The sequence below is a fragment of the Cheilinus undulatus genome, linkage group 13, assembly GCF_018320785.1.
Source record: "Cheilinus undulatus linkage group 13, ASM1832078v1, whole genome shotgun sequence".
Classification (NCBI taxonomy): Eukaryota; Metazoa; Chordata; class Actinopteri; order Labriformes; family Labridae; genus Cheilinus; species Cheilinus undulatus.
The window spans coordinates 37,777,428-37,803,791 of NC_054877.1; the positions used below are offsets into that span (position 1 = coordinate 37,777,428).

At 40.5% G+C, this 26,364-nt stretch overlaps 2 protein-coding genes and 9 non-coding genes across 11 annotated transcripts in view; 1 reads left to right on the forward strand and 10 right to left on the reverse strand.

Annotated features, from left to right (window-relative positions):
- The window catches only part of sugt1 (SGT1 homolog, MIS12 kinetochore complex assembly cochaperone), a 39,939-nt gene extending 37,788 nt beyond the window's left edge, over positions 1-2,151 (forward strand). Inside the window, exon 13 of the mRNA XM_041803567.1 lies at positions 1,448-2,151. Within this exon, the coding sequence (XP_041659501.1) occupies positions 1,448-1,549 (102 nt within the window). The 3' untranslated portion in view covers positions 1,550-2,151. The remainder of the gene's footprint in view (positions 1-1,447) is intronic.
- Positions 2,152-7,247: 5,096 nt separating this feature from the next.
- On the reverse strand, positions 7,248-25,948 carry LOC121520196 (leukocyte cell-derived chemotaxin 1-like). Its single transcript, XM_041803568.1, has 7 exons — positions 25,817-25,948; positions 25,412-25,552; positions 24,031-24,171; positions 18,649-18,762; positions 9,434-9,584; positions 8,928-9,037; positions 7,248-8,268 (listed from the first exon to the last, which is right to left on the reverse strand). The coding sequence occupies exons 1-7, from the start codon at positions 25,886-25,888 to the stop codon at positions 8,044-8,046; spliced, it is 954 nt and encodes a 317-aa protein (XP_041659502.1). The 5' UTR covers positions 25,889-25,948; the 3' UTR covers positions 7,248-8,043.
- trnay-gua lies at positions 12,225-12,329 on the reverse strand. The gene is made up of 2 exons: positions 12,293-12,329; positions 12,225-12,260 (listed from the first exon to the last, which is right to left on the reverse strand). It is a non-coding gene; the product is annotated as a tRNA-Tyr (tRNA).
- On the reverse strand, positions 12,600-12,705 carry trnay-gua. Its single transcript has 2 exons — positions 12,669-12,705; positions 12,600-12,635 (listed from the first exon to the last, which is right to left on the reverse strand). It is a non-coding gene; the product is annotated as a tRNA-Tyr (tRNA).
- Positions 12,960-13,064, reverse strand: trnay-gua. The gene is made up of 2 exons: positions 13,028-13,064; positions 12,960-12,995 (listed from the first exon to the last, which is right to left on the reverse strand). It is a non-coding gene; the product is annotated as a tRNA-Tyr (tRNA).
- Positions 13,333-13,437, reverse strand: trnay-gua. Its single transcript has 2 exons — positions 13,401-13,437; positions 13,333-13,368 (listed from the first exon to the last, which is right to left on the reverse strand). It is a non-coding gene; the product is annotated as a tRNA-Tyr (tRNA).
- On the reverse strand, positions 13,632-13,737 carry trnay-gua. The gene is made up of 2 exons: positions 13,701-13,737; positions 13,632-13,667 (listed from the first exon to the last, which is right to left on the reverse strand). It is a non-coding gene; the product is annotated as a tRNA-Tyr (tRNA).
- On the reverse strand, positions 13,992-14,096 carry trnay-gua. The gene is made up of 2 exons: positions 14,060-14,096; positions 13,992-14,027 (listed from the first exon to the last, which is right to left on the reverse strand). It is a non-coding gene; the product is annotated as a tRNA-Tyr (tRNA).
- trnay-gua lies at positions 14,365-14,469 on the reverse strand. The gene is made up of 2 exons: positions 14,433-14,469; positions 14,365-14,400 (listed from the first exon to the last, which is right to left on the reverse strand). It is a non-coding gene; the product is annotated as a tRNA-Tyr (tRNA).
- Positions 14,738-14,842, reverse strand: trnay-gua. Its single transcript has 2 exons — positions 14,806-14,842; positions 14,738-14,773 (listed from the first exon to the last, which is right to left on the reverse strand). It is a non-coding gene; the product is annotated as a tRNA-Tyr (tRNA).
- On the reverse strand, positions 15,037-15,142 carry trnay-gua. Its single transcript has 2 exons — positions 15,106-15,142; positions 15,037-15,072 (listed from the first exon to the last, which is right to left on the reverse strand). It is a non-coding gene; the product is annotated as a tRNA-Tyr (tRNA).
- Positions 25,949-26,364: the final 416 nt, after the last annotated feature.

Consider the following 26,364-nt stretch of genomic DNA (forward strand, 5'->3'; position numbering starts at 1 on the left):
AAGAAAAAAGATGATTGTTTTCTTTGTAAGTTGCTTGATAATTCCCTGCTTATTTCTTTATTTTGGCCCACTAAATTAAGGGAGTCCTGCCTGAAAATGTTCGAAGTAATTTCTAGGGTTAGGTTTAGGGGGTAGTGGTTAGGGTACAAAGCCACCTTATTTCAAGAGAATTGCCACAATATTACAAGAGTTACTTTATAATAAATTCACTATTACTAGTTAAATACATCCTTAATATTAACAAATTTTTGATTTATCACTCTTTAAAATACCAACTTATTACAAGATAATTACCACCATTTTCTTGAGAAATTACTAGGTAATTAGGGCCCACTAAAATAAAGCAATATTTTGATCTAACAGAAGTTCTTTATATTTTTCAAAGTAAAACAATTTTTGTATGCACAGTCAATAAGGTACCCGTAGCTTAAGACAGTACACATTTTAATGTAAAAGCATTACAAAGAACATTTTCTTAAAAAAAGATGGACCTTCTACATGTTTCTTAATTCTAAGTGTTTAACTCTGTTCTGTAGAAAAAACCCTTTTTGAAGCTGCCTCCTACCTTCAAGTCATGCTGATGTATCAGCGCACCACTTATTAAATCCCAAATCTTGAGGTTAAGATCATAAAATGCATGTATTCATCTTTAGTTGATTCATTAATCATGACTGGTAAGAAATACTACAAGCTGTCAGTACAGGCTTGTGATTAACAGTCTAAATTCAGTAATTATTCACTATTAAAAAATTGTTTGGCAGCCACAGTTTAAACTGCTCAACAATATTCCTGACAAGGCTAAAGATTACTTAATCTGTCAAACTTGAGCTGTAAAGGTTTTTTCATGTGCTGGCAACAAAACAAAATATATATATATATATATATATATATATATATATATATATATATTTTTTTTTTTTTTTTTTTTTTTTTTTTTTTTAACCAAAAGCTCCTGATCTTTTTCACCGTGTCCTCTAAAATAAAATAATCTGCAGCAAATGCACACTAAAAGTGGTCGACAATTAAAAAATAAAAAGAAACAGTTATTGCACATTGAGATTTCAGGTCTAAAAATATTGTGCAGCTCTGTGTTGGATATCAAGATGACCTCATGGTGGTGGAGAACTGCTGTACACTTGAAAAAGGTTTGCTGTCATCTCAAACATCCGATCCAGAGCTGATGGTGTTTAAACATTCATGATCAGTTGTCACTTCTGCATTTGGACCAAAAGACCTTTAGGGGAATAAACATCTTCTTAAGTGGGAAAAAGAAATATGAAATCTGTGGTTTTTTTACCATAAGAAAAAAATGTGTAAATATGTATCAGCTTGCTCAGCAATACTTCGTTAGTTGCAGTGTTGAAGAGGATTTGTCTGTGTGCATTTTGAAGCAGGTAGAAGTCGCATAAGCAGACTTTTAATTAAAGTCATCTGTTTTCCCCTGCAGACGGAGTCAGGTGGTACGGTCCTGAGCACCAACTGGACAGACGTGGGCACTAGAAAAGTGGAAGTTAGCCCACCTGACGATGCAGAGTATAAGAAGTACTGAGCACCTCCTGTCACCTCTGTCCTCTCTCTCCCCTTTCTTTCACTCTTCTCTTACTTTTCATTTTTGTCCATCTCAACTTCCTCCTTTTCCTCGCAGTCCCTAGACGTGCTGTATCTCTGTTTTGATTGTTTTTTTTTTTTCACAAAGTGCAGGGAGCCTCTGTGTTCCCACTTTTCACTCATTGCCTACTCTCTGCAATAACCAACAGCCAGACGGGGTCAATTAATTTAAATAATCTTCCTCTTCGACGGATTCAGTTAAAAGCTCTTGGACTTGAAAAGAGATTTGTGACTGACGGACACAGACTTAATTTTTCCTTCCTCCCTTTAGCCTCGCCTTTCTCTTCTTGAGCATTTTCTGACCTCTATTATCAGCACTTGTAAAAAAAACTGTAAAATTGTTTAAAATAAGAACCAATGGAGAAGTTGAAATGACACCTCTGATTGGGTTTCTTGGCTCATGCAGTCTTTTCTGTACACTCAGTAAAAAGTCAAAAGCAATACTGACTTGTCTGGAGTGTGTGTGACACGTCATCCAGGGGCTTATTACCGCTCGTTCCCTCAGTGTGATTCAAGCTTCAGTGTAAATAAAAGATTTGTTGTTTGGCTCACAAACCTTGTCTCCTGTTTTATGCTTCGTTGTCTCTGTAAAGTGTTTTGGACGGGCCCGGAAGTCTCTGAAGAGATTCATCAGATGCAAAAGCAGCGATATATTATGACGGGCATCGGTGCTCTGTGATTACGTGCTGGGAGGAATGAAATGTGGCATCATTGATAGCAGAGCAGGCGCTTCAGATACGGCTGACAGCTGGAGGACACGCTTTACGTATTGGGGTTCGATTGGTATCCAGTGGAGGAGCCCGGAGTCGCTTGGCCAGCAGGCGGGGATGCAGCCTCGAGGTGCAGCTGTGATTTACAGTCACAGATGTGAGAGAGCCGCACCTCTTCTGTTCTCAATCCACATGTATGCAGCAGCTGTAACTGTGAGGAGGCGTCCTGCCGCGGTGAGAGAGCATTAATATGGATCAGCTTCCTAACCGCATCATCAAGCCTCTCACACTGAGTTAAGTGTTAAATTCATCACACATCGTTTCATCTCTCGTGACGATCAAACACCCGTTTGTGGCTCTGGATGGAACTCTTAGCTTCACAACACACACAAACACACACTCTTCACTATCCCTGACACACACGCACAAACACACCGCCCCCATCCTTACCCCCTACCCCCGCCTGAGGCAGCTCTGTGACATCAAAAGGAGCTAAGCGCTTTGCATCGTGGGTAAGATCTGGGAGCGTGACGGCTACAGAGTCTTTAGTCTCATTAAAGAGTTCTAGAGCTGCAACTCTCACATTAAAGAACTCTGGAAACTTCTTTCTGCTCATCCCTTTGGAGCAGCTAGCACATGTGACACGTGTCAGGGCTGAAGAGTGGCTCAGAGTGGGTGAGAAAGAGAGAGAGAAAGGGTTTTCCCAAATTTACAGAATAAAGGTTACAGACATTTACAGACAGGTTACTGAGTCACTCAGGAGGGTTCTCATGGCAACAGAAATAAGATGTCCTAGGCACCTAAGTTTGGGTCATTATTCGTTTTTGATTATCAAAATATGCAGACAAACTCCTGCACACTGTCTAAACTATATCGGGACTGTAACACTCTTTTCTAGACCAATAATCTTCTCCAGTCTTCTGGCTGCTACAGTAAAGCCTTCAACAGTGCTCTTTAATCAACTCTAATCCAGTGCAGATTTCATCAACTAAAATGATGACTAAAAATGTTGGTGGGCCACCTTTCTTTGATCTTTGATGATAAAAAGTAAGTTAAGCTTTTGTAATGGAGACTAGTACAAGACTAAAGTGTTAGTCCTGTACAGTTGGTCATTTAAAACCCATGATACTTTTCCAGTGTGCATATAAGACAGGGATGGGAAACTCAGTCTGGGGGCCACCTCATTCAGTGCAGCCCCAAAGTCAATTTCAAATACCAATAAATTATAAACATGGTGAAAACATGACAAAATCTGCCTACATAAAAAATAGAAGAAAATTCTTTAAATCTTTGATCTGGTATGTGTTCAGTTCTTTCAAGAAATTAGTAGATAGAATTGTTTCTGTAAAACTTTTTTATAGTTATCACTAAATGCATTTGTATAAAAAAACAGCAAGTAGCATAAATTAAAATAACCAATAATTATTCACTGTATTGAAACATTTGATTGAAATGTATTTAATTCTGTGGGGTTTATTTCATTAAATCAACCATTTCCATTTGCATTTAAGTTCCAAAACATAAATGTTGGTGTAATAAATTACAATGACAGCAACATTTGTTTTCTTTCATTAGATTTTTTTATTCAAGGAGGATAAATTAAGAATATCCAATACAATTAGTAACAATGTGGCTACACTGATTTTATTGTCAATCCCAAGGTTGCCCATCCCTGATATAAGGTATGTCAAAATTTTTATCAGTGATTTTTAACCAATAAAAGTATTGATAGTGCATCAATATTAGTGTGTTACATTTCTATAATTTAACTGTTTTGGCAGTGGTGAAAGTACAAGACTTTTGTACTTAAGTACAAGTACCGCTACTTTGTCTAAAATTTACTTAAGTAGAAGTATTGGTCTATAAGTCTACTCAAGTAAATTTAATTTAAAATTTACTTTAAGTACCCGGTACTGATTAGATACTTAGGTGATGTTTCTTTAACCTGAAATGTAAGTCAAAATACAAGTTTGATATATTTTTTGCAGCAGAAATGTTATGTTTTACACAACACGCAAGCATTCAAGTGTCATTTTTTTTTTTTAGAAAAGTTTGCAAAAATCTTACTTCCCTTGATTTTGCATGTTTTTTCCTATGAAAAACGAGAATGACATAATAACAATGATCATAATAATCACAATAATGATAATTCCCCTCAATTAAAATGTTCATTCTGAATTTGCAATTTGAGTCTAACCAGTTGCAACTAGATATTTTTCAATATTGTTCAGCCCTACCTTTAACTGACTTTCATACTGATGTTTACACCACACTTGTTTGATAGAGCTTTATGTTGTCATGATGATTGCTTACAAGGTTATAAGTAAAACAAATAAGACAGTTTACTAACGTGACTGAAGTAGATAAAGTATGTATTTCATGTCGATTCGCACATCATCTAATTTCATTGAAACATATACAGTTGAAACCAGAAGTTTACAAACACTGTATAAAAAGGCATAAAAGGACACATAACCTTTCTTTCTCACTTTCTGACATTAAATTAGACTAAACTTTTTCTGTGTTAGAGATCAGGGCTTTGTGATGGCCACTCCAAAACACTGACTAGTTGTCTTTCCGCCTCTTTGTAACTAATTCGGTGGTATGCTTAGGGTCATTGTCCATTTGGAAGACCATTTGCTCCCAAGCTTTAACTTCCCGGTTGATGTCTTGAGATGTTGCATCAATGTTTCAACATAATGTTCTTTCCTTATGATGCCATCTATTTTGTGAAGTGTACCAGTCCCTCCTGCAGCAAAACACCCCCACAACATGATGCTGCCACTCCCATACTTCACAGTTGGGATGGTGTTCTCAGGGTTGCAAGCTTCCCCCTTTTTTTCCTCCAAAGGTAACGGTGGTCATAATAGCCAAACAGTTCAACTTTAGATTTATCAGACCACAGGACATGTCTCCAAATTTTAAGGTCTTTGTCTCTGTGTGCATTTGCAAACTGCAGTAATCTGGCTTCTTTTTTTGTTGCTTTAGGAGTAGTGGCTTCTTCCTTGCTGAGTGGCCTGTCAGCCTTTGTTGGTACAGGGCTGGTTTCACTGTAGGTTATGACACTCTAACTAGCTTCAGCCAGCATTTTCACAAGGTCTTTTGCTTTTGTTTCACACCTAAGCATACAAAGTGATACCAGAGCAATATCTTGGCTGATTGGGTTCTTTGGATTTTCCCATGATGTCACACAAGGAAGCAGTGTGTTTAACCTGTGCCTTAAAATATATCCACAGGTGTGCCTCCAATAAAACAGATGTTTTAAATTAACCTGTCAGAAGCTTCAAAAGCCATGACATCATCATCCAGCCTTTCCCAAACTGTTCAAAGAGATAGTAATCTTACTATATGCAAACTTCTGACTTTGGAGAAAGTATTTAAAAATTCTCTAAAAAGATTCTCTCTCATTATTCTGGCATTCAGCAAATACAAATAATTTTAGTAATCCAACTGACCTTCAGCAGGAGAAGTTTTGTCTGATTTGATATCAGAGAGTGAGGAAAAAAGGTTATGTCTACCCATTCACACCCTTTCACTCCACATTCATTCACTGATTGCAAAAGTTACAAGAGAAATGGGCATTAGCATTAGCTACTCCCATTATATGCATCCATATACACACCAGCAACCAAGCAGTGGGAGCAAATTGGGGTTAAGTGTATTGCCCAAAAGGGGAGAACGGGGTTGGTTTTCACACTGGCTGGTTGTCACACTCATCATATCTCGCCATCAGAAGGTATGAAAATTTCCAGAATTGGGATCAAAGCTCACCTACATAGTCTTCTCTGGTGTAGGACAGCTGAATTTGGGGTGAGAGGACTTTTTTGTGTGTTTCATGTTGTATTGTAAATGTTCACCTCCACAATAGTTTTCTTCTCTGCTTTTAGATGATTGGTTTATAATAAAACAATTGTTACTCTTAAAAAGTTTGAAGGTAAAGCTGTAGTTTACACTGTTGTTGGATAGCTGACTTGTTTTTCGCCTTGATGCAGTTGGGGTTGGCGTCACATTCTCTTTGGGGTTGGTTGTCACGGCAGTTCAGGGGAGGTATGGGAGGAGTGTTGGATGTGAAACCAGTGGGCACACAAGCTCTGCTTAGTTGGAGTGTACAGACCCTGAATTAGCCATCATTGTAACTCAGATAATAACTGTGTGTAGCCTAGTTGAGTATATAGGCCTATAGACTGGCCTTAAGATGTTCCTTGCTTATTTTGTGTGAAGATCCATAAAGTAAGTTTTTTGTCAACTTGTCAATGCAATTAAAGTTTCAAATTCAGTTTTGCTTTCTTTTTAAGATTTTTCCTGTTAAAATATTGTGACAAACAACCTCATAGTGTGTGACAACCATCCCCATGACGGGGTTGGTTGTCACAATGTGTCAAACTGCCAATAGTTCATTACCTCTTTAATTCAATAAGTTGGAAAATGAGAGTGATACACATTCCAAGCCAACACCTTAAGCTCTAATTTAATGTAGGAATGACTATTGAAAGATGTTTTGATGATGAGCAAATCAACGCCACAACCTTCTAACTGTGAGACGATTAACTCTACCTACTGAGCCACAGTCACCCCAGTCTACATAGACATATGAGAGGTATAAATGTCGAGCCAATACGGTGATCATGTCTTAACAAGCAGGGCCCCCTTTAATAAATGTCAAAAATTATTTTGATGGACTCAAGTAATAACTAAAAATGTACTCAGTGTAGAAACAACAGTTACATTATCATTGTGCTGCTTCTCTTTCTTTCCTGTCAGCCTTCATTAAAAATATAACTGAGCACCTGAAGTATTTTTTAAGCTTCAGCGATTTTTTTAATGCATGAAAATCGAAGACATGTTTTAAATAGGGTTTCAAAGCATATTAAAAATTCAGACTACCTTTTCATTCAGTCAATAAGAAAGAAAAAGACTTGGCACTTGTTACTTAAAAAAGTTTAATTCAGTGATATTGCACTTTGAAAAAGATTCTTCAATGCTAAAACGGTGAAAATACCTTTAGAGAAAAGTTTGAGAGAAATGCTTACAGTTCATTGTTTTTAATGAGAGCAGGAAGACAAAATGAAGAGAAGGAAAGAAGAAGTATATTCCACAATATTCTCACTACACTTTAAAGAAGATGAAATCAGTTGATTTGTTGTTGGAATACTTTGCAGCCTAAAAATGTATTTACATAAAAAAGCAAAAGAAAGATTACCTCTATAAATACAACCTCTCCTGCTTTTGATCAGATACAGATACCAGTACTGGTAATAGCATCTAATCCTACCAATCATCTGATACCAGGCCTAATTAACCCCCAGAATTGAATGGTTTAAGGTTTATTATGGTGTGATGATATAAAACTAGAGTGAGGTGCCAGTGGAGAATGTTAATCGAGTCAAAGCTGGTGAAATTTCATCAGTGAGTTTTATTCTACCAGTAGCTGTTAAACATACAAGTATTGGATTGAAACTGGGTATTGGGCAATACGAAGAAAAATGGTGTCCAAACATCATGAAGGCCATTGAAACATATGATCTATTTCTCTTTTTTGATTCTTGATCTTTCTTAGATTCTTTACTGTGCATTTATAATACGTGGACTCTTGTTTTACTAATCTGTTCACTTCAACAGGTAACTAAAGCTGATGATGCTAAAAAGCCACCATCTACCCTCATTTTTCCCCAATCCCTTTGAACCCCATCCATCCCTTGTTTCCCTCCTCCTTGTCTTCAGGCGTCTACACCAGCCCCATAATGCGCGCCACCCACCAGTTGCAAGGCATGATGATTCTGCAGGCCACCCTGCAGCCCTGGTAGTGGTACGGCCAAGGGTGGTACCCTCCTAGCGGCTCGCAGATCCTCTGGCAGTGGGTGTAGCCCCGTCTGCACTCGTGGCAGCACACGCCCTGGTGGTCAAGCATGGGGTCGATGTTCATGGTGCCCTGCTCGCCCTCCAGGCCTCTCTGAGAGAAGACAGAAAAGTGTGCTCAGTGTTAGACGACATTCTGCTCAGCGATACTGTACATGTTCAGCAGAGAGGAGCACTCCTTTTAAACCAATTAAAAGTGGATTTCCGACAGGCGGGATGGGGGAGGAGGGGAGGTTGTCAGATGTGGGTTTTTGTTGTCAAATATTTTCTTCTTCAGCGTGCTGTGTGCTGTTTACCCCCAACAGTGGTTGTCAGGATGGTGTAGACAGAAATGTGGGGGATGCAAGAGAAGGAAGAGAAAGGGGAATGGGAAAAAAAGGGGCCCAACATAAGGGGTGTCGATGGAGGGCACGGGGGAGTGTATGTATAGGAGTCTGTGTGTGCTCAGCAGGGCAAAGGGCCCAAGCAGAGGAGGGGGGATGTTGTGGAATTATTCATACGGCATCAATGCTGAAAGGAAAGCTTTGGACAGCCTCACATGCAGGGGAAACACGGCCACGCATACACTCAGATCTGCAGTGACAATCCGGGCCCCTCCGCCGTGACCCCGACATCTGCTGCCGCTCGCACAGCTGTGAGAAACTCTCTTTGGAAAAATCCCTCTCAGGTAGCCTTCAGATGTGAACGGACAGCCTCGTATGCTGTAAACAAACCAGAAGAAGAGGAACGTGTGCGTTTGTTTGTGTGACTCACCTGATAGGGGTTCTCCGGGTTGAACTCTGCCTCCACATCCTCTTCCTCCACTCCGGCCTCGGCTGCCTGGCGGCGCTGGCGGGCGGCAGCCCTCTTCTTCCTCTGGCCGCCTGCACACATCAAATTCTCAGTATCTGACAGCAGACCAAATTTAGGAGCGCAGTGGCACTAATGTGGCTCAGCTCCTGATTGCAGCGCCATTTTTTTCTGGCAGCATTTTTGAAGTCCTCAGATGAAGTAGAATAAAAATTGTGTTTTGAGAACTTTTGACCTCTCAGCATGCTAAAAATTGTACTCTCGGTAGCTCTGAAACTTCAAAAGGACTTCTGCTTTTCTTTTTTGAGACTGTTTTTCCCTCAGTGGCTTAAACAGCTGCGATGTTAAATGGAAATTACTGAGACCGTTTGACCTGCATCCTCTTTGTTTTCTTTAAAAAACAAAAAAAAACAAAAACATAGCCTTAAAAAAAAATCTGCTTTTTTTTTACAAGCTGTCTGATGTCTTACTGGTTGAGTAGGTGGGACGGAGCCAGAAGATTGGCAGATCTCCACACAGGTCCTTTATCTTGTTGCTGAGGAAAGCCGAGTCCGAGAGGGGAGCGTCAGCCGCCACCCAGATCAGATCATCCTCAAATTTGGCCGGCATCACCTCATCCTCCTTCAGGGGGTAAGAAAGTGAGAAAAACAAACATCACAACAAAACATCTGAAGATGTCCCCGGCTGCTGGCGGCGTATCATCACACTTGTTTATGAATCTTGTTACCAGCCTCTCCCTCTTTAAATAGCCCACAGTGTTTGCATCTTGTCCGAGTCTAATCTGCATTAATGCTGCGCTGTTAATGCTCCTTATAAGAACATAAAATCAAGTAGTAAAAAGAGGCCCTGGAGGCTTCAGTATACAGATTCTCCCTGCACTAACAGTTAGCTGTATACACAATGTCAGGACTCATCAGGATCTGAAGGGGAAGAGAGATTGGATGGCCTAAATTTGCAGGTTTCTGCAGAGAAACTAATGAGGTTTTCAGAGGAGAGACAGTGTAAACATACAGACTCTGAATCCACAGCCTGCAGGTAAAAAGGGGAATTCTGCAGGGAGGATTTTGCCCAGAGGCGTTTGTTCCTGCGGGCTGCTCTGCACTCGCCACACACATGTTTGGGGGAATGTTATCCTCCAACCTTTCCCATTTTTTCTCTCTCTCCAGCTCAAATGATTTGCTGCAGGGACAAATAAAAGTGGGGGTCCTTCTCCACCGCTCTGCCGATAAGAGTTTATCTGACCCACTCTCTCTCTCTCTCTCTCTGGATGTGTATGTGTGCGTGCGTGCTTATCTAACCCATATTTGCCATCACTCTAAATTATAGCAAATGACCAGCCTGCAGCAACCATTATAACAACATCTCCCCGTCTCCACATACACATATAAGCACACGATCATGAACCAAACGATCATTTATGAGGCAAAGAGAGGCAATAACACAAACACACAGAAAAGAGCAAACGTGAAATAAATGATCCTTTATGAGGCGGAGAGAGGCAATAAGAGCAGCCCTCCGTGATAATTAATAGTGTGCCACAATGTGAGTGTTTGTGAGGTCGATTCTGGTGATGTGGATTTATGTGGATGTGAGGCTTATGCAGAGCTAAATGATTTTAATTATCGCACAGCCTCAAATGAACAATCTTAGACCGCACTGTTGGTGTGTTGTGATAGCAGCACACCAACATTTACACACACATATGGTGTATTCAGTCCACCAGGCTGTTAAATGATGGGAACCCACACATAAAAATCACTTAGGTGTTACTCGCAGATTATTGGCTGCAGTGATTCATGAAAACAGCTTTATATGGAAAGTGAAACCTTCCAGTGTAACTCCAAATGTTAGGAATAAAACAGTGCAGTCTTATTCCTCTATTACTTATACACAAAAAAGGCATGTCAGGTATAACTACAAGCTTTAAAATGTGCTAATTACAAATTATTTTTGCAGTCTAAGTCTGCCTTATACCATTTTTATGGATAATTTTTAGGTTGTCAGCTTTGAAATGTCCACAACTTTATCTCGGGCATTCCTCATCTTTTCAGCCAGCCTGTTATTAGAAAGTAAAAATGTCACTGCCCTTTATTCATGACCTTCCAACATTTATATCTTCAGATCTGACAGTTTATTAGAAAGTCCAGAAAAGCTTATTAAAGGGGTGGTTGATGGGTAATCATTTCTTTAATTATATATATAAGCAAGTCATTAATTAAACATACTGCAAGATCAACAGTGCACCTGTAGCTTTAAATGTAATAATATGCAATTAGTCAATTTGGCACAAATTCACAGATTCGTTGCAGGTTTTTAGGACGCAAATGGTCCACTCCAGCCACACTCTAGATCAGTGGTTCCCAAGATGGGGGTCAGGAACCCCAAGGGGGTCACAAAAATCCAAGGGAAGGTTGCAAGATGCTTTCGAAAAGCAACAAAAAAATTTAAATGCTTCTACATACTGTAATATATTCTGCTTTCAGCCATTCTTAGAATTAATTATCATGTAAAATACACTGTTTTCAAGTCCGTTGAGCTCTCCTACATCTTACACCACTGTTGGGGAACAATCCGACAAACCAGATCAACTCTTTCAATTATCCATTACGTAGATATATTTCACATTAATCTGGGAAACTTCCCATAGAAAGCATTTGGGAAGGGCAGGACTTTTCAAAAAGTTCTTGGAAGGTGATTGGAGGAACCCTCTGTCACATCCATGACGGGCCAGTCAGAGTGACGAGTCGAAATGATGTTATATGTGTAGCAGAGAGAATCTGGGTGCAGAGGCTGTGATCTCTGCAGCCTCTTTTAAAAGTAGGTCAACTCCTCCCCCTCTAAATTGGCAGAGCCTATTTAAGCCACCTGTGGCAGGATAGCTGCCTCTTTTCCCTTTGTCTGGCTGGTGGCTGCCGCATGGCCAGATCTGAGGTAGGAACTGTGGCCTTGATCATTTTAGTCAGTTGTTTAACTTGAGTTGAAAGCTTTTAATCACTAGTCAAATTTAAATAGTTACAAAATGGATGTGCAAAATGATTTCATGAAAAGTCTGTGGCTTCATTTATACACAAAGAAAACTAGATTGTAAAAATGCAGCAACTAGTTTAATATCCACCGTCTCCAACAGCAGCACTGGAGCTGGACAACCTGCTGAATCAGGGACAAGAACTGAACCTTTGTCTTGCACTAATGTGTATTCTTACTGTTTGCTGATGAGCCATTTCAAGCTTGTATTGCACAATTTTCCACAGTTAAAACTCTTCCTTCGAGCCGGATTTGAACCAGCGACCTAAGGATATCTGTCGTCACCGATTTCATGAGTACATTTCCTACAGTCCTCCGCTCTACCAGCTGAGCTATCGAAGGATGTCTCTGCCATCAGTGTTGTTGCTCCATAACCATAAATTCTTGATTGGCCCATAGATTCATTTACATTCAACAAACACTGGAAAGGGAGATTGCAGACACAAGCTTAATACCTAGTGCCTCCAAAAGAAGCTTGGAAGTGAAACATCTGCTGAAATCTGTGACAAGAACTGGACCTTTTTTTCCTCGCATGAATGTGCATTTTTGCAACTGCATGCTGTTGAGACATGTCAAGGTCGTATTATACAGCATACGATAGTTAAAAGCTCCTCCTTCGAGCCGGATTTGAACCAGCGACCTAAGGATTCCTGTGATTAACTCTTTCAGTGGGTACATTCTCTACAGTCCTCCGCTCTACCAGCTGAGCTATCGAAGGATGCATCTCTTGGTTACAAAATGGATGTCCAAAACGATTTCATGAAAAGTCTGTGGCTTCATTTATACACAAAGAAAACTAGATTGTAAAAATGCAGCAACTAGTTTAATATCCATCGTCTCCAACAGAAGCACTGGAGCTGGACAACCTGCTGAATCAGGGACAAGAACTGAGCCTTTGTCTTGTGTATTCTTACTGTTTGCTGATGAGCCATTTCAAGCTTGTATTGCACAATTTTCCACAGTTAAAACTCTTCCTTCGAGCCGGATTTGAACCAGCGACCTAAGGATATCTGTCGTCACCGATTTCATGAGTACATTTCCTACAGTCCTCCGCTCTACCAGCTGAGCTATCGAAGGATGTCTCTGCCATCAGTGTTGTTGCTCCATAACCATAAATTCTTGATTGGCCCATAGATTCATTTACATTCAACAAACACTGGAAAGGGAGATTGCAGACACAAGCTTAATACCTAGTGCCTCCAAAAGAAGCTTGGAAGTGAAACATCTGCTGAAATCTGTGACAAGAACTGGACCTTTTTTCCTCGCATGAATGTGCATTTTTGCAACTGCATGCTGTTGAGACATGTCAAGGTTGTATTATACAGCATACGATAGTTAAAACTCTTCCTTCGAGCCGGACTTGAACCAGCGACCTAAGGATTTCTGTTTTCACTGATTTCATGAGTACATTTCCTACAGTCCTCCACTCTACCAGCTGAGCTATCGAAGGATGTCTCTGCCATTAGAGATTGGAGACACGTTTGATACCTAGTGCCTCCAAAAGAAGCATGGGAAGTGAAGGCTCTGTTGAAATTTGTGACAAGAACTGAGCCTTTTTTCGTTCACACATGTGCATTTTTGCAACTGCATGCTGTTGAGACATGTCAAGGTCGTATTATACAGCATACGATAGTTAAAAGCTCCTCCTTCGAGCCGGATTTGAACCAGCGACCTAAGGATTCCTGTGATTAACTCTTTCAGTGGGTACATTCTCTACAGTCCTCCGCTCTACCAGCTGAGCTATCGAAGGATGCATCTCTTGGTTACAAAATGGATGTCCAAAACGATTTCATGAAAAGTCTGTGGCTTCATTTATACACAAAGAAAACTAGATTGTAAAAATGCAGCAACTAGTTTAATATCCATCGTCTCCAACAGAAGCACTGGAGCTGGACAACCTGCTGAATCAGGGACAAGAACTGAACCTTTGTCTTGTGTATTCTTACTGTTTGCTGATGAGCCATTTTAAGCTTGTATTGCACAATTTTCCACAGTTAAAACTCTTCCTTCGAGCCGGATTTGAACCAGTGACCTAAGGATATCTGTCGTCACCGATTTCATGAGTACATTCTCTACAGTCCTCCGCTCTACCAGCTGAGCTATCGAAGGATGTCTCTGCCATCAGTGTTGTTGCTCCATAACCATAAATTCTTGATTGGCCCATAGATTCATTTACATTCAACAAACACTGGAAAGGGAGATTGCAGACACAAGCTTAATACCTAGTGCCTCCAAAAGAAGCTTGGAAGTGAAACATCTGCTGAAATCTGTGACAAGAACTGGACCTTTTTTCCTCGCATGAATGTGCATTTTTGCAACTGCATGCTGTTGAGACATGTCAAGGTTGTATTATACAGCATACGATAGTTAAAACTCTTCCTTTGAGCCGGACTTGAACCAGCGACCTAAGGATTTCTGTTGTCACTGATTTCATGAGTACATTTCCTACAGTCCTCCGCTCTACCAGCTGAGCTATCGAAGGATGTCTCTGCCATCAGTGTTGTTGCTCCATAACCATAAATTCTTGATTGGCCCATAGATTCATTTACATTCAGCAAACACTGGAAAGGGAGATTGCAGACACAAGCTTAATACCTAGTGCCTCCAAAAGAAGCTTGGAAGTGAAACATCTGCTGAAATCTGTGACAAGAACTGGACCTTTTTTCCTCGCATGAATGTGCATTTTTGCAACTGCATGCTGTTGAGACATGTCAAGGTCGTATTATACAGCATACGATAGTTAAAACTCTTCCTTCGAGCCGGACTTGAACCAGCGACCTAAGGATTTCTGTTTTCACTGATTTCATGAGTACATTTCCTACAGTCCTCCACTCTACCAGCTGAGCTATCGAAGGATGTCTCTGCCATTAGAGATTGGAGACAAGTTTGATACCTAGTGCCTCCAAAAGAAGCATGGGAAGTGAAGGCTCTGTTGAAATTTGTGACAAGAACTGAGCCTTTTTTCCTTCACAAATGTGCATTTTTGCAACTGAATGCTGTTGAGACATGTCAAGGTCATATTATACAACATGCGACAGTTAAAAGCTCCTCCTTCAAACCGGATTTGAACCAGCGACCTAAGGATTCCTGTGATTAACACTTTCAGTGGGTACATTCTCTACAGTCCTCCGCTCTACCAGCTGAGCTATCGAAGGATGCATCACTTGTAGTCATCCTGTTGCCTTGCAAAAACAATTTCATGATCATCTCACAGATTAAACAAACACTGGGAAGATAGATTGCAGTCACATGTTTGTGATCTAGTGCCTCCAAAATAAAAATGGGAAATGCAAACATCTGGTATTCAGAGACAGTTTAAGGACTTTGTCCCGCAGCGGCCCGCCCACTAAGCGCGACTTCCTGTCAGCCTGCTAGTTGCATTCTGGTTGACAGAAAAGGAGCCTCTGCCTGTTGAGCTACCTGTCAATTAAATGAGGCGCGCCAATCAGCGTTCATCCTAAAGATAATCCAAACGATCGTGGTACAAAAAAATTCAACCCCCATACAGTGAGAGCACAATAAGCTAATGAGTCACAATAAGCTAATGAGTCATGTTTGGTTTTTTGAACCAGGCTGTAAACCAGTTTATTTCTAGTGTAAAACCCGGCTGTTTAACAGGTGTGCAGACAGGACTTCTGGTGTTCCTGCAGCCAGCCTCAAGTGGACGCGCGCGGTATTGCAATTTTTGCACTTCCGCATTGGCTTCATTTTTCAGGACCGGAGGTTGACGCTTGTTTTAAATGATATGTGGACTACAATAATCCAGTTTTAAAAAACTGTTTGCTATGCTCCCACTGCCTTGACAAATGTGGCTCCTTGCAGCATCCTTTACCAAATTACTGGAGTGGAGGAGTAAAAGGTGAGAAATGTTGAACTTTCTATAACTGAGTGCCTGCTTCTGACCAACACAAGATTTTGTTCTGATATGGACTGTGCCAAGCAATCACTGCTTTTTCACTGTCAAAGTGGTGGTGCATCAGTACTGCAGCTCCTCCAGCTGACTGCTTCTGCATCTGTCCTAGCTTCATCTGATGTCACAATCACAATACATCAGCCCCAACTGCAGGAGTACTTTGGCTTCACTTTTGCCTAAAGGGAAGAGTTGAAGGTTTGACGTCCACATTAATACACACTGACTGTTTTTTTTTTTTTCTATTTTTTCACAAACTGGAAATTCAAATTCAGACTTTATTCATCTTTATGTGACTGATATTTCAGTTTACTGCATTTTTTTCTTTAATTTGCTTTTTGTCTTCTTTAGTGAGGTTTCCATTAGGGCTGCCTTTATGCAAGTCAAATTTCACACTTGGTTTGGCCATAAAGTTTCATCATCGTTTTATGGCAGTCCATCCAATAGTTGTTAAGAGCAGAATGGAGAACGAGGAGACAGACATCGCCTCTCCCTGGAGCCACACTCAGAGCTCTTCTCCAAACAGGAACGTAGCCAAACATAATGTGCAGCCATTGTCACGGCCTCTGCTTTTATTTCCACAGAACACAGAGCGGCTGAGGATACGAGTTCATGGAGAAGGATATACACGACACAAGTTTCAGGTACTTTCATGGCCGTTGTTGTTAAACTAACATTAAACTACTGCAAAGGTGCTGACCAGGAAAAGCCATAAATATATTCAACTGAGAACTCTGATTATATAAACAAAGATATCCGAGCCCTTATCAGTGTTTTGGAGAGAGGAAGCCGTTCACAGGGAGCTATATTCAGAGAAATGAAGCAGTTTAACACACAATTGCTCATTATATGGCAGCAATAACAATATCACACAGCCAGTATAGGGACATAATGGAAAGATTAGTGAGAAATAAAGGATCATGATGTGCACAGCTGAATGTAAATTCAAAAACTAGGATGGTTCAATGTGCTGGACATCCTAGTTCATAAAGTACACAAAAAACAGTGAGTTAAATACCAGAGCTGAATGAGTAGGATCAACTTTAAGAAGTAAACATCATTTTCATGAATCCAAGCACACTGCTCTCATGTAAAATCACTATAAAATCAATTTAAATGTCGTATTTGACTCTGTTAGTCACATATATAATTTGCTGTCATGCTTATTTCTGCAGTTTTTTCACCCTTCACCACTGCTGTTTTGTACATGGAGAACAAAATTAACTGCAATCTAGTTCCTTTATGTGCACACATACCTGACCAATACAGCTCCTCCTGCTAATCTACATTTAATAAAGGAAGTGTTACAAGCCTCAATGTATGCCTTGAATGGCTGCAGCCTACAGTCGCCATGGTTGCGTTATGTAGTTCTCTATGGAGTTTACTCCTTCAGTAATTGCGCACCTTGGTAGCATCTATGTCACATGTTTTGTTGCTCTGATTGGCCCGTAAAGATGTGACAGACAGAACGTTCATCCCATCACCCTCAAAGTTTTTTTTTTTTAAAGGCTCTGCCCTTTCCCAAATGCCGTCTATGGAAGGTTTACCAGATGGATGTGTGAAACAAATCCATCTGGCATGCCAGGTTATGTAAGTTTCAGACTCTTATCATTGAGATCAGTCCTTCTATCGCAGCCAGCCACAAGGGGGTGACTGAGATATTTTAGCTAAATATTTCTGCAGCTGTTATGTTGTCAATCACTGGGTTTGATGCTAATATGCTGTGTAGTGATCGAAAGGTTGGCACAGAAAACAGCAGTTTTTTTAATCGAGAATGGGCAGATAAGTATGTGTAACATGCAGCATACTTGCTAGTAAAGGCTGACAGAGTGGATTTCTAAAAAAAAAAAAAAGGATGAAATATAAAGTCATTCCTGATCAAACGCTCCTAATCTTAATTGTTTTTGGAGTTGTTTAAACACCTGTAGGGAGTTTATTAAAAAATTACCAAAATACCACAGCATATTTTTTCCTCTGCATGTTCTGTATTTGATAATGTTCCAGATGCTGGATGAGAAGATGAGGGGGGCCTGATGTGGCCTACGGGCCACGATGATCACAGGTGATACATGCCAGTCTAGTTCTGACAGCCTCAGAGCAGACAACCCCCCTGAGATCTTTGAATCCATCTTTTGAATCAGACCTCTATAGAAAGGAATATTAGCACAGTGTGTACCTGTCAGATCAGCTAAATTGTCACTGAGAAAGCCCTCAAAAAAGTCCTTTTAAGAAAGCTATATCGTCCCAAAGCACAAAGTAATGAAACATATTTTTGTTGCTTTGATGAGAGTGTTTACTATTTGGATTTAATATATTGGTTATCTCAGCTGAACCTAACAAGGGACCATGGTTTTGCTGACCTCCATGATCCCCCAGTTGGCTGGGCCTCCGAAAGCTCTCCCTTCATCCCCTTTATGGGCTTCTGTGACTGTAACTTTATTTAAAGTCTATTTTGTTTCTTTATAAATTTGGTGTGCCTTGAGATTTTTGGCTTAACCTTAGGTGTGCCTTGGGCAAAAAAGTTTGAAAACCACTTCTATGTACTATCTTAATTTAAGTAAAAAGAAAGGCTTTTAAAGCAAACTATTCCCTCCAGTTTTGTGGTTAGAGGTAACAGTTTTTAGTAAAATGTCAGTACTTCTCATGTTCCTGCAGTATAAAGAGCCTATTGATGAACTCCCTGAAAACCAAATTCCAGCCTTAGGTGAAGCTGCTTCCTCAGGACATGTAAGACCAACAGGATGAACCCACCAGCTCGAATGTCATGGAGTCCTTGTTGAGAGCCTCCACGTCGGGCAGACGGGCCTTCACCTGCGTCTTTATGTAGCACTTCTCTCCTCCTGCGAAGCGGATCCCTGTGATTCCCTGGAGATTAGAGCACAAACAGAGAGCAGTAAGTTAAAACTCTTCATCACTGGTCCTTCTTTCTACTTTACTGCATTATCACATTGTGTTTTACATCACTCTCAGTGTAGTGTGATTTAAGGTCATTATTTCAGAAGTCAAAAGGCCAAAATTGCTGCCTCACTGGTCTGACTGGCCTAATTAGGCTTCTTTAATTAAAGGTCAAAACCCACCAGTCCGAATTTAATGAAAATTGGAGGGGCAACACATCCTGACACTGATTGGCCCACAGGGAGATCACATGACCACTCGCTCTTAATCTGCCTGCTGACGTGATGAGCCGGTGAATCCGACCACAGGGGTCTTTTGCCAAATCTGATCGGCTTCTTCTGGAATATTCATCACACTCTGACAGTGATGATCCATGCTTATGTTATTTTTTGTCTGATTAAAGAAGAGGCGATGCATGTCTACTGGCATTAGTATTGAGATTTAACTAATATTCATCTGCCATGTTTGCTGACATAAAAACTAAGGACGCATTTTTAAAGAAATGTAGAAAGGTACATAAATAAATCAAAGGAGACGAGCCCCAAGTCATTGTCACAAATCAAGCACATAAATATACAAAAAGTATACACCTGAGCACGAAGGCAAAATAAAGTTATAAAGATTCATAGAACAATGACCAAATCATTTCATGACAGTTTATCTCGTCCTCCAGGAATGCCTGCTTTATAGACTTAAAGGAGCAGAGAGATGTGATGTAGGCTGTGTGGGTGTCGTGTTTTAGGTACTTTCTGCTTGATAATAAAACAGACTGCCTGAAGGTACTATTTGTAAAGGGTGTTTTACAAACCCCATTCTTTTTAAACCATACTTTTTGATTTAGGTTAATGGATCCATTCAAGTGAAAGAGCCAAAGACGGAACAAAACACATCTAAAATGAAGACATGAGGATTTAAGTTGTTGCATGTTTGGAATCTGAAGACTTTGAGCTTTACAAGGTCTAACATCTTCAGATTCTCAAACATCGGTCGAAGTAAACTTGCCGTGAAATGTGTTGAATATTTCTATGGTAAGGATGAATGTTATGTGACTAGTGTGTACTACTCTGCTGCATATACATCCAACCTTTTCTTTAACATGCTTATTGATCTCTGTGCCATTCAAAGAGATGCTGATGTACTGTCTTTAGTTGAAGCATGGCTGTGGCTACCAAAGCTATGCTGTCCTATTTATCCTTTCATGGGCAAGGTTACTCACATCTAAGACGAGCCAAGCACCTCCCAAGATTCACATGGAAAAACAAGATATTTTGCTGTCAAAACTAATCAACTGTACTTGTTTTCAATTATAAAATCCCAACATGATATGCCTACATACAGTGCATTTAGGATATATTAAGACCCCCTTAACTTTTTTCAACTTTGATGTGTTGCTGCCTGATGCTAACCTTGCAAAGCAGATGGATACACCCGCTTCCTTGTTTTTCACTGGTGAATCCATCTTGCAAAGCTCCCATCTGAACCGTTTGGGCCCAGTTAGAAAGTGACAGGACCAATCAGCGACGAGGGGCAGTACTTTCAGGCGCAGCAGAGTCGTGTCATAAACAAGCAGCAGCAAGAGCTTGTGCAGTTATGGAGGAAGAGATTAGCGTAGATGCTGCTAAAGCACCAGTTTTATCAGAACTTGATGACATTTCTTCGTTTAAAAAAGAACAAAGAACAGCAGTGAGGTGTTTTCTTTTCAAAAATGACAAAAGTTGTTTACTGACATGTCTACAGTCGCCATGGTTCACGTTATGCAGTTCTCTATGGAGTTTATTCCTCTGTAGCTGCCCACACGCATCTCGATAGCGGCTACAACTTCATGTGTTTTGTTGCTCTGATTGGCCCGTAAAGATGTGACAGACAGAGAGTTCATCCAATCACCCTCAGAGTTTTTCTTCAAAGGCACTGCCCTTTCCAAAACGCTGTATATCAAAGGTTTTCACATCCATCTGGCGTGTCAGGTTTGGGGGGGGGGGGTGAACACAGATTCAGACTGATTGACTCTGATTACTGACTATCAGCACCTGTTGAACTCCTCACACTATGTTTGAGTTATTCCACTTCATACCTCCTTAATAACTTCCTGAACAAGGCTAGATGCTGAAAGACGTTGAATCCAATATTTCTATCATGCTTTACTTCAAGAAAATGTCTTTTCTTAGTGAGCAATTTTAACTTTTGAGTAAAGACAAGTGCCTTGTTTTCTTTGATATTTTTTCTGGGTTTGTCCACACCCTTCATCAAAGAGCACTGTCTTCTTTTACCAACACTACTAGTTTCAGGAAGCTCTCCTGTCCCGTTTTTTTAATTAACCCTGATTGGTTGTTGGATTTGAAATATTTAAGAGGAAAAAAGAGGGACCTGAGAGACAAAGGTCAGACACATTTATCTAAAGGAGCTTTTTCTTTATTCTGTTTGTATTGTTTGTGATACGCTGTTATCAGAACTTATTTTAACCAAAATCTGAGTGATATAATTTCACATACAGTATCTTTAATCCAGTTATTTAAATAATCTATTGCTAGTGTTGTTATTGATTATAATGTCCCACCTGTCTATGTGCAGCTGGTTTCACTGTAATTCATGTGTGAAAAAATCAATAATGAGAGCTCAATGGTCAAATTCTTCTCAGTCTGTCTAAAAAGTGTTGTTTTCTTTCAATCATTACTTCTTTAGCTTTTTGATCCAGTCTGTTGTTATAACAGTTTCCATGCTTATTTTTGTGCAAGTGTTCTCTTTATTGACAAGGCAGCTGAAAACAGAGACAGTAAATATTTGAGTGGGGGGATGGGGGATGGTGTGTAGCAGGTGGGTGAGGGTTGAGGTCCAGCCTAGGACTGCAGGGCACCTGCTCCTCTGACTGAGCTAAACAAGTATCCCATAAGGCCTCAGTATTAAGGCTGAGTTATAAAGGTGACATCTTCCCCTGACTAAAGAGGACAATCCTTCGAGTTTCAGATTCATCATTTACAGCATTTATGTAAAGAGACGCAATGACAATACTCGAAATATCTATTCTAGCTACTTTTCATTTCAGCTTGAAAACAAAAGAACCACAAAGCATTGAAATGATGCGCGCAATAAGCTTGCTAAATCTGGATCCCTTTGTCCGTGGCACCAGAACTATGAGTCAGTTAAACTAATAGTTAACATTTTTATCCAGTTTAGGCCCAGAGTCCCAGTCAAACACTCCATCTAAACTGTGTCACAGCCACCCCACACTCCAATTTAGTTGTTCTTATTGACTCCTGCCTTACTGCCACAAGGCTCTTAAATCTGATATCAACAACCGCTAACTGCTACAGAGTAGCTGCATGTTTTGCAGTGGGCATGTGCTGCGTGTATCCGCTCCGGCTCCTGGCTTCTGCCAGGGCCGCTTTCACAAGAGGCGTGAGTATGCTGCGTGTTGGCTGCATGTTGGCTGCGTCTCCCTGCTGTCACTGCGCTGTCATCCTTCATCATTTTTACCTCATTAAACTCCCTACAAGGGACTTGACTGATTATAAATGACTTTGATATTTAAAAAGTCAACATGTTAAGTCTAAAGGCTCAAAATCTGAGATGAAAAAGTCATACTTATTGGTTCAAAAGGTAAAAACATGACATTTAAAGACAAAATAATGTGTTTAAAAGGCAAAAATATGAGATAGAAAGCTGATATGATTTTTGATGGTCAAAACATAAGATAAAAGTCAAAATCCTAAATCCTAAAAGGTCAAATATGGGATAAAATTCAAAATTGTGAGTTTTAGAGGTCAAAAATGAGATAAAATTCCGAATCAAAAGTTTTCAAGGTTAAAACAACAAGACACAATTCTTAATCATTAGTTTTAAAGGTCAAAATAAGATATAAAAGTCAAAGTTAGGAGTTAAAAATGTCAAAATGTGAGAAAAAAGTCAAAATCATAACTTTTGCAAGGCAAAATTTTGCTCAAAATTTTAAAATGTTGATCTGAAAGGTCAAAATATAAGAGAAAAGTCAAAATTATGAGATTGAAAGGGCAAAATATAGGAGATAAAGTCAAAATCATGAGTTTTAATGGTCAAAATATGAGATAAAATAAAAAATGAGTTAAAAAGATCAAACTTTTACTTAAAATTTAAAATTGTGATTCTAGAAGGTCAGAATATAAGACAAAAAGTTAAAACCATAACCTTGAGTCATAATTTCCACGTTCCTGACTTTTAATCAAATTATTTATAGTCTTTACTATTTATTATTTCTATGACTCATCAGGGATATTTTTAATCATCAAGGTTAAGTTGACATTTTTGTACTGGAGGAAATCTGCAGACCTCATACTGGGTGGGCCCGTTGTAATAAAAATATGATATGATCTGGTGGGCCGGGTTTAACTGCACCACGGGCCGGATTTGGCCCCCTGGCCTTGAGTTTGACACCCCTGCTCTACAGCCTATTTTATGCTTAAAGCATCCGAGCAACCAGACGATTCCGTGTCACAGTTCCACACCAGTTTGTGTTTGTGTGCAGGCAGTCTGAAAGGCCGGACCTGTTAACATGCAAACAATCTGAAACTCAAGCTGTGTTGTGGCCAAGACATGCGTCTCATGTGTCAGAGACAGCCCCATTGCATGGTGAAGGAATAGTGCAGTTCTGCACCATTTTGATCTAGAAAATGTGGATAAAGCTCTCCAGAGGCTGTGTCACATCCGCACTCAGATATAACCAAAGTATTGTGTGACGATCAGCTCAGGAATGTGGATGCTAACCAGCAAAGAGGATCAGAGGATGGTGGTGCTAGCACTTCTAACATGAGCTACATTCTGCAAACCAACTTCGCAGCTTATGATGTGATGTTATTTTAGTGTTGAAGTGTGAAGTTGGTTTGCAGAATGTATTTATTTGACTTTAGTCTGCTTAACACTTTTCTAATTTACATTTAATCTGATGGCAAATGAGGAACATCACTAATTGAAACATTAGGTTGTTGTCATAACTTCCAAATCTTGCAGAAGATCCAGCAAGATTCTGGACATTCGTTCTTTCAAGAAATCTCCTTTTGAAGGGCCTCCATTCTAATAAGAGCAGGGACACCCTATCTCTGGGCATGAATGCACAAAATATAGGGATAGGGCAAAGTGTTTGGGGCAGTAGGTGTATAGGGATTGACCCTAAATCTCTTCTCTCTGCCTCTTTAAGACTACCATCGTGCTTCTTTGTCTGATTTTGTGCTTTTATTTCTTAACCCTGATTATCACAATTATTTCACTCACAATCTCAAAGTCGTGAACCTCCACTGCCTCGTCTGTGCCGCTCCCCGTGCTGAATCTCTCCATGTTGTTGGCCGAGTCGATGTCCATGGAGCCCTCCTCCACCTTTCCATTGATGCTCATGCTATAGTGGACATTGTAGACCTGCACACAAACACAGATACACAGAGGATTTCAGACTGGCATGTAAGGTATGAGAGTCCTGAGAGTCACCCCACCCCCGCCCTCTCTTTCAACACTCCTCCTCACCCTCCTCCTCCTCCGTTCTCCCCTCTGACTCTTCCTCACTCATTCACCTCTCCTCTTTTCAAGGTTTTTTTTTTCACTTTTCAGACGACACTTTCTTTCAGACTTGTTCAGGAGAAAACAATCTGTGCAGCTCAGCCTCGACAGAGCCCTTTCATCATGTCTTAATAGCATTTTTCTAACTTCATACTGGAAGAAAAACACTCAGAAAGCTTCATGTTCCCTCTCATCTCCACCACCTCTTGCCCCCGGAGCATCAGCCGGACCCAAGAGCCCCCCTTCCTAAACCACCATCACCCTCCACCCTCTCAGGGATCCTTCAACGCACGCACACATTTACACACACGGCACACAGATACACAACGCCTCCATTCAGCGAGGAAACTGCACCGTGGACCTGGAGTGTTTAATTTACATTTTGCTGTTTGCACACACTGTAAAAACAAGTCCGTGTTGGAAACTTTCCTCTAGAATCGTCTCTTTTAATTTGAAAAAGATTTTAACTCGCTTGTTTTCTGTTCAAAGCAGCCTGCCTCTAGCATTTCCTCTGTCAAGTGTCATTATAGTCTGTGTTTTTTAGTTAAAGAGCTTGTTTCTTTGATGAAAATGCCTCTTAAGTTTGATTTTTCTAAAGTACAGTGGAGTAAAAGGAGTGATGAGCAGATCAAACTGCATTTGATTTGATTTTGTTGGAAGTCATAAGGGGACGTGTGAAAATTATTGGGGTCACTTTGTCAGAAAACGAGTTATCAGTGTTTCCTTTTCAACTGCATGCCTGGTTTTCACTAGATCAACCTTCCAAATAAGTCCAGAACAAACTCAAAAGCTCTCCTATATACCCACTGATTAAAAGAGGACAAATCTGGAGACACAGAAATGTTTTTGCCTTCAAAATGCACAAACACATAAGCGAAACAGCTATTTACAGTACTTTAAGAGTGTAAACACAAAACATGGATAGCTGATGAGACAAAAGTGTTAAAAATTTATCTTAGCATATCAAACTCAAAGGCAGACAAACTCATTTTTTCAATCCCCCTTTTTTACGTTTCCTGCTTTGTGGTAATTTGCACACACTCCCTTATTAAAACTGAATTTTGCAAAGTAAATTAGGAAAGCTGTTTCTTATGAATCTTACATGTTTTTCATTGTTGTTCCAGAAGTAAAAAGCCCCCACAGCCCCCAGGAGCAGCAGGAGAGCCCCGGCGATCAGCACCGCGATGCCAGCCTTCAGGAGACGGCCAGTGGCGGCAGGTTTCACCGCCACGGCGGAGTAGGCCTACGGTAAGACAAACAAACGACAACTTGTGACAATAATGCATGGCAAAAGAACTTGAAAGTAGCTCATGAAGCCCCAGTTAGACGTGACAGCTGAGATAAGGTGCATTAGACGTGCCTGTTGGTCATTTTCCAGCACATGAAGGGTCAACGACCGCACACTTTGGCCCCTGACTGGCACACATGGATGTAACTGCTCTAACCTGCAGCACAGACCTCCATATCCCGGGTTAATTGAGCTATAAAGGGCTGTATGAAAACTCACCGGGGGCATGAACTGCTGCAGGTCCTCTGGTCCCGCAGAGGCGATCGGTATTTTCTCTGAGCTCCCGGCCATGACTGGATCCAAACACCTGAGGAGACCTCGATCAGTGCATCAACCCTCTCTCTCTCTCTCTCTCCCTCTCTCTCTCTCTCTCTCTCATGAGGAGGATGGACACACTCAGAGGGCAGGTCGTGTTTCAGCTATGCGCAAACTTCAGTGAATTCAAATGAACAGGTAAGAATGTGATCCTCAACATGAGCACATTTATTTAAGCTCTGAGGGAAGCATTAATCAGTATTTCCTTTTGAAGATCATATAAGCTGCTCGTGTTGCTCGAGCTTGATTCCTGCTCTGAATTTTACATAAAGCTTATGACAGCCACAGTGGGTACACTAACATCTTTCCAGCTATTAACACAACGATGAAAGAAGGGTCTCCTGACATCACCTTTACGCACACCCCTCTCCCTCCTCTTCCTCTGCAGGTCAGAGGTGACTCAGGCGGAATGTCGCGTGTATCCTCCAGCAGGCAGACAGTAGATTTTACAT